Source organism: Chenopodium quinoa, unplaced genomic scaffold (genome assembly GCF_001683475.1).
Source record: "Chenopodium quinoa cultivar QQ74 unplaced genomic scaffold, ASM168347v1, whole genome shotgun sequence".
Taxonomy (NCBI): Eukaryota; Viridiplantae; Streptophyta; class Magnoliopsida; order Caryophyllales; family Amaranthaceae; genus Chenopodium; species Chenopodium quinoa.
Window position 1 is genome coordinate 1,346,699 of NW_018744113.1, and position 7,431 is coordinate 1,354,129.

Here is a 7,431-nt window from a genome sequence, read left to right on the forward strand (position 1 = left end):
CTCTGGAGGCGGCACAGGATTATCTTGAGAAGCCATCTTAGAGGTACTCTCCCCACAGACGGCGCCAAATGTTTCAGGGTTTTTTGTGTCTCTTGGGAGAGTTAAAGCTCAAGACTGGATTCACAAGGTCGCCTGTACCTGCAAAACAAACGGACCGCCGGATAGTCGGTGGTCCACCTCCGAAGATTAAGTTAGTATAGGGTTCGGAGTAAAACGTGCGGGAAATTAAGTTATCTGCTCGGATTCCAAGCTCAGGTGCTGGCTGTTTCTTGAGAACGACAGCTCAGTATTAATTGCAATAATTAATATAATGTTGTCCCTATAAATGAGGAAATTGTCCCTATCTATAGGGTCTTTTAGGGAAGTGTGCCCTCCCTAGGGTTTGATGACCTAGGGATTTAGGGCACGCCGCAAAACGGCGCCTCAAAGTTTGGGCCTTTGAAGGCCGCCATTTCAGAAGCGATATCAGAGTGACACGTGTCGATCATCCTGAGAAGCCATTTGGGTGTTTTGTTAGGGCGACACGTGTTGCTCTCTTATTGGTCCACTTTAGATCATTAAATACCTCAAATTAAGGGCAGTATCTGCCTGACACCTGTCACCATCTAGAAGGTCCAAGGTGGCGCCCCTTCCAGTGACACATGTTAGGCTCTGATTGCACTTGACCGAGTATAAAATACCCAAAACAGGGTTCAACATTAAATATTGTATGGTCACTAATTATTCAAGAATTAAATTGGAATGTTTAGTTGTTTGAATAATTATGCTGTTTGATTGTGTTATGGTTTGAGAGTCATTACCAAGTTTAATAATATGTAAATAATGTAAAGTGAAAGAGATTACGCACCAAAACTATTGGAACGCATATACCTTTAGTATGAACATATGGGGGAGTTATGGGTATATTTAACCATAGCTTCTACCGGGTGTACAAGACGATGTATTTTCCTTTTATTATTATGCGCATGAATTCCGCCAGTTACGAGTGGTTATTTTATACTGGCATGGTTAGCTCCCGTATTAGTACCCCTTTATTGGGGCAGGTTTGGGGGGGGGGACCCATTCGATGCGTAATCAATGCTAAATGAATCATTTACTTACTTAGTTGAGAAGTCTTGTCGTATGATGTGTGCTTATAGACAGGTGCAACGAGGTAAGTTGTGTGTTGATAGGTGAAAGCATGTTAGTGTGTTTAACTATGCTTATTTACTCAGCTTTGCTGATTATGTGTTTGTTGGCCTTGTCTTTACCTTGGCCCTATGTTGACTCATTTTTAGTGAAAAGTAGTGGAAACAAGTAGAGAGAAGCTTTTCAAGTGATGAAACATATTCATGATGGGCATGAATAAAGAGCGAATCATGCTAGTTTCCATAAGTTTATGATATGTTTATTGCTTTCATTATTTTATATACTACCTCCGGTCCAAATTACTCGCAACTTTGGAATATTTTATATCTCATAAATAATATCCCAAAGTTGCGAGTAATTTGGGCCGAAGGTAGTATTATGTTTGTGAGACTAACGCAAAGATTTTGAATTGGTTCGATTTTGTTAAGGGCCTACAATGGTTCCAAGTTGTATGTTGACTTTGTTTTACTTTGATTTGACTTTACTTTCGCTAGTTGACTTTTTAAGTTGAATTGTTTTGAAGGTTTTTAAAAGTAGTTTCCGCTATGTGTCCTTGATTACCTTAGCCGTTTTCACGGCACGCGGTAATGTTTTAGATTTTCCTATTTTGAGTTTTAAACAAAGCAAAACATGTATTTTAAAAGAAAGAAATTTCTAAGGTTTTACAGTTCGAAACGGTTTGGATTCACCGATTTGAATCGTTTTTGACAGCTCTACCGACAATAAGTCATAACTTGTTTAAAATGGACACCTTTTAAAGTTTGTACTCCCTCTGTTTCATATTGTTAGTCCCATATACTATTTTGGGCGTTTCAAAAAGATCTACCCATATTGAATATATTTCATTTATAACTTGATTTTTTTTTACTTAATTGATAGTGATTGATGACATAACTCTAAGTAAGGAAATTTTTACCTTAAATTATGCAATTGTGATTTGTGCTTTCCTAATGAAAAATAAAAAAAGTTAAATAAGGTAAACTAATTATGAAATCTGTTTTACTTTAATGTTAGATTCCAAATATATTTGGTTTCTTATTTTATGTAATTGATTCCATTAGGGACTAACATTATGAAACGGAGGGAATATTATTTAATTATAATTATAATTTAACTTATTTTTAACCAATCGCTTAAATTTTGTATAATTTTTGACAATTTTTCCTTAAAAAAAACAAATCAAAAGAAATATTTTGGGTTACATAAATCTTACCGTTGAAATTCTCAAAGATAACCTAACCCGGCCCATTTAGCTAATATCAAGATGTCTGTGTCAACCCGCTCACTATATTCTAGTCGGGTTCAAGTTATCAAATCGAGAGCTCAATTCAGCTTTATTGGCTCTAATATTCTTAAATTCTATCGCCAATTTAAGTATGATAAGCATTTTTTTTTTTTTTCATTAGAAATTTTTTATACCCCGATAAGTTTTTCCTATGGAGTACTATAGTTTTTTTACGATTCCGATCAGCCAGCCAAAGACAACCAGGCTATACAGTCCACAACCTAACCTTAAAAACCCTATCAAAGCAACAAATCTTGCCACAAAACAAAAATATTTAGAGTTCACGAGGTATATATAATCAGTACTCGTACAAAAAACAGTTTGTATTTCCAGTTTATTTTAAAGTCAATCGATGTTCCTGACACTGAGCAACAGCATAGCGTCTGAATCAATGCTAGCAGGAATCTGCACTTAGCAGCTCCCTGCCCCATATATGGTTATCCAATGAAATAATTATTTGAGTTCATTTTCAAATCCAATAAAATATGGCTATTCTCTTGCATTTGCAGGCCACCCTACAAAACTATTTTCTCGCGCTATGTTTTACACAATTTCCTTCCTAACCTAACAAGAGCAACAACAAAATCTAGCAAATGTAAGGAACATGTTTCTTTTGAGTATTTCAGTCAGCCCTTCAGTAATCCATACCGCCCATACCACCCATACCGCCCATTGCAGGAGCTGCATCTTTCTCGTCTTTGGGTGCCTCGACAATGACAGCCTCTGTTGTTGTCATCAAGGATGATACACTGCAGAGAAGCAAATAATTGAGTAATCTCGTAAGTATTTGCATTTATGGATGTTACGTAAGTTACACTTGTATTTTACTAAAGAATATGAAAACTACAAATTCTTAAATGGACCTGGTTCACACAAATTTATTGTGGACCACTAACATTAGAAAAAGTATGGTTGTTTTATTAATAAAAAAAAGGGTCACTATAATTAAAAAAAAGTTACTATATCGAAATAAAAATCATTTTGGTAATATATAGGCCTAAGTGGTTATTTTTGTAATGAAATATTTTATATACTGATCAATATGAATAATAAAGGCCACTATGTAAAAATTAAGGTAATAGCGCCGTATTTTAAGTTCACAATATTATTAAACGTTGTAGTAGTTTTAATAAAGATTACTAGGTTAAAAATAAGGTTACTATGTTAACAATAATGGTCACTATGTTCAATATAATGTCAGTTGCATGTGTATAGACCTCGGGTCCAGGTCCACGCAAGTCTTTTTGTATGAAAACACCCCAGCAAACATATCTTACCTAGCAGCATCAGACAAAGCGGTCCTAATAACCTTCAATGGATCAATAATTCCAGATTTGACCATATCTACGTATTGGCCTGTTCAATCAAACATATAGTTAGTATATACAGTTGTTTCCCACTCATCAACTTTAAATTTCAGGAGCATGTAGGCTGCTTGATACCTTTAGCAGCGTCATAACCAAGATCCTCGTTGTCCTGCTCTAATAGCTTGCCAACAATAAGAGCTCCCTCCACACCAGCGTTTGAAGCAATGGTGTAAACAGGGGTCTGCAATGATAAATAGAATCATTTAGGATGATACTGGTTAAAATTAAACACAAGTAAATGACAACACAGATGTAAGAGAAACATTTAGTTGATCTCGGAGATGAACAATTCACAGAATTCAATAAAATCGAAAAATATATGCACAGGAGAATCAATAAAGTTGATGGTATTGATAAAATCTAATCTGTCAGAGATAATAATATGTTACACATGTGAAATCAAAATTGCTATTTATACAATAACAAAATCTGGTACTTCAAATGTTTGTCTAGGAGAATAACTAGATGTTTATCCAGATGCAAAATCAACAGCTTCAAATATCAATAAGCACTTGTGATATGCAAATATTTCGAAGCTTCACAAGTGACTCAGGCATCTAAAGCATTTATATTAGTATAAATTCCTGAATGAAAGATACAGAGATTAGATTTACCTTAAGTGCAGCTTGGATGATCTGTACTCCAATCTTTTGATCATAGTTAGCGGTTTGTAGCTTGTCCAATTCTTTTGAAGCATAAAGAAGTGCTACACCACCACCGGGTACAATACCTTCTGCAACAGCAGCTTTAGTGGCATTTAGAGCATCTGTAACTCTATCCTTCTTTTCACCAACTTCAGCTTCACTGGCTCCTCCAATCTAGAAATAGCCATGACAAGAGCATCATATTTAAGAGGTCAAACAGAATAGAAAGAGAATTTTTCTAATTTAACAAACATTAGAAAGAGTCCGGATCAAGACAAACCTTCAAAACAGCAACTCCACCAGACAGCTTAGCAAGCCTCTCCTCTAGCTTCTCCTTGTCATAATCGGATGTGCTTAGTTCAATACCAGACCTGATCTGCATCCACAAATAGCAAGAACAGTGATTTTTTGACTTAATAAACCAATGGCTAATTTTATTACTACTAAAAATAAAAAATAAAAAAAAATAAACACATACATAAAATCAAAATGACAGAACATCTATTAAAGAAACTACACATACCAGTTCACATCTTTCCTCAATGTCCTTTTTATCACCCGCACCATCAAGAATCACAGTGTCATCCTTTGAGACGGTGATCTACAAAAAAACAACAATTAATATTATATACCATGACAATGCAAAACATGAGTTGAACTCATCAGCCAAGCATATTATTATACTAGAAGTATACCTTTTTGCATAAACCAAGCATATCAATATCAAGCTTTTCCATATTCATACCAAGGTCTTCAGTTATAACCTACACAACAAAGACCACATTATCAACCCACATATTCCGTGAACAATGAGACTTCAAACTTCAGCCGAATGAGCCTCTTACCGTTCCACCGGTGAGGGTTGCAAGATCCTGCAAATTGGCTTTCCTGTTCTCTCCAAAACCAGGGGCTTTAACAGCACAGATCTGCAAAGAAGGAAAAAAATATTACATTTATAACATCAATAATCACAAATAAATACAATTATGAAACAAGGAATACAAATCATAGTTATCTAACAGATTTTAGAAGGAAACCTTTAGTCCAGCTCGGATCTTGTTCAAAATTAGAGTTGCCAAGGCCTCACTGTCAATATCTTCGGCAACAATCAACAACGGCTTTTGTCTCTGTTTTTTATAAGAAGACAAATAAGTTAAAATAACCTAAAGAGTACATACAGAATACAGATAAAAAGAAATGTATGGATGATGAATTTTTACCTTCAACGCCATTTCTAGAGCTTTCACAACAGCATTGACACTACCAATTTTCTTCTCGTGGATCAAAATAAGTGGATCATCCAATTCCTGGAGGCATTGGGTAAACAATAACACATAACAAATAAGACGACTTGTAAATGTAAGACCTCCAAAGGAGACCAATGAGCTTCACGAATAAACGGCATAAACGAGAAGAATGCTTACACATTTTTGGGTTTTTTGGTTGGTGATAAAGTAGGGAGAAATGTAACCCCTGTCAAGCTTCATGCCCTCAACAACTTCAAGTTCATTAAACAATGTCTTGCCATCCTAAAATTGAAACATATCAAAAGTTTCCCAGCTTAAAGAACCATATAAAGCACAGGTATACACAAGGCAGATGCCCATAAAGAAAGCAACTTACTTGGATTGTGATAACTCCTTCCTTGCCAACCTTTTCCATAGCCTTTGCGATCATCTCACCAATTTCTCTGTCTCCATTAGCTGAAATAGTACCGACCTACAAAAATTTAAGGTTATGAAAAATTAGATTAAACACCTCATAGTTAGCACATCTGGTCACAAGTATTAAATATCACAAACCTGTGCAATCTCTTCTGAGGTGCTGATCATCCTTGCTCTACTTTTCAGGTAAGTTACAACAGCATCAACTGCCAAAGTCATACCTCTTCTAAGGTCCATCGCATTCATTCCTACTCCAACTGACCTTACTCCCTCGATCAATATCGCTCGGGTAAGAACTGTAGCACAGGTTGTTCCTAAAATGCCGCAAAAGAGCAGGAATAAAAAGATCAAATCAATAGGTATATTATTTGTTCCAATTACAACACATTTTTCAAAACCCGACTTCCAGAATATTTATAACCAAGAGCTAAAACAAATCCGCTTTATCATTCAGGTTAACCACTATTGAAGAGTAGGATAACTTGATCACTAAAAAGAATTAACCCCTTTGCCCTCAATGCAGCAAACTATTAGAATGCAATTTCACAATGCCACTACATTCTAGAAACTTTGCACAACAACAATAGGATTACAACTTCAGAACCCACAAAACGACACCAAACGAAACAATGCAAACAGCATACTTTCATTACACAAAATACAAAGAAACCCCTTTTCCCTTAAAGCAGCAAACTATCAGAATGCAATTTCACAATGCCACTACATTCTAGAAACTTTGCACAACAAACAACAAGATTACAACTTCATACCCAATAAAACGACCCGAAACAGTGCAAACATCATACTTCAACAACACCAAATACAAAGAACCCAAAAAATCAAAACTTGCTAGCAACAAAAACAGATTAGCTCATATAAATAAATCTGTAATTCGAAAGTTTAAAATTTACCATCCCCAGCAACATCATTGGTAGAGTTGGCAACTTGTTTAACAAGACTAGCACCCAAGTTCTTGTATCTGTCCTTGAATTCGATACTTTTAGCGACCGTAACACCATCTTTTGTCACTTTAGGAGCTCCAAAACTTTGCTCAATTATAACATTTCGCCCCTGAAAACCCACCAAATTAACCATCAACATTCAATTAATTCATCACCACAATAAACCCCAACAATCAAAATCTCCCAATCACAATCAAAATATCCCAATTAACAATCAAATCTCGAAACAAAAATTACCCAATTACAGCTAATTAGCAGATCCAAACCAATATCAATGACATAAAAAAACAAACTTTATGAAAAACCCAATTCAAAAAATCTTACCCTAGGTCCCATGGTAACTCTAACAGCATCAGCAAGCTCTTCAATACCTCTAAGCAT

The 7,431-nt window shown here is 35.5% G+C and overlaps 1 protein-coding gene across 1 annotated transcript in view; it reads right to left on the bottom strand.

Moving 5' to 3' along the window:
- Positions 1-2,715: 2,715 nt before the first annotated feature.
- LOC110692481 (chaperonin CPN60, mitochondrial-like) overlaps positions 2,716-7,431 on the bottom strand; it is a 4,969-nt gene continuing 253 nt past the window's right edge. Inside the window, exons 2-16 of the mRNA XM_021869487.1 lie at positions 7,375-7,431; positions 7,000-7,159; positions 6,227-6,402; positions 6,048-6,143; positions 5,849-5,953; positions 5,645-5,731; positions 5,462-5,551; positions 5,270-5,350; positions 5,120-5,188; positions 4,948-5,025; positions 4,705-4,800; positions 4,395-4,598; positions 3,856-3,961; positions 3,691-3,769; positions 2,716-3,162 (exon numbers count right to left, since the gene is read on the bottom strand). The exon at positions 7,375-7,431 is cut by the window's right edge and continues 75 nt beyond it. Coding sequence (XP_021725179.1) covers positions 3,048-3,162; positions 3,691-3,769; positions 3,856-3,961; positions 4,395-4,598; positions 4,705-4,800; positions 4,948-5,025; positions 5,120-5,188; positions 5,270-5,350; positions 5,462-5,551; positions 5,645-5,731; positions 5,849-5,953; positions 6,048-6,143; positions 6,227-6,402; positions 7,000-7,159; positions 7,375-7,431 — 1,599 coding nt within the window. The 3' untranslated portion in view covers positions 2,716-3,047. The remainder of the gene's footprint in view (positions 3,163-3,690; positions 3,770-3,855; positions 3,962-4,394; positions 4,599-4,704; positions 4,801-4,947; positions 5,026-5,119; positions 5,189-5,269; positions 5,351-5,461; positions 5,552-5,644; positions 5,732-5,848; positions 5,954-6,047; positions 6,144-6,226; positions 6,403-6,999; positions 7,160-7,374) is intronic.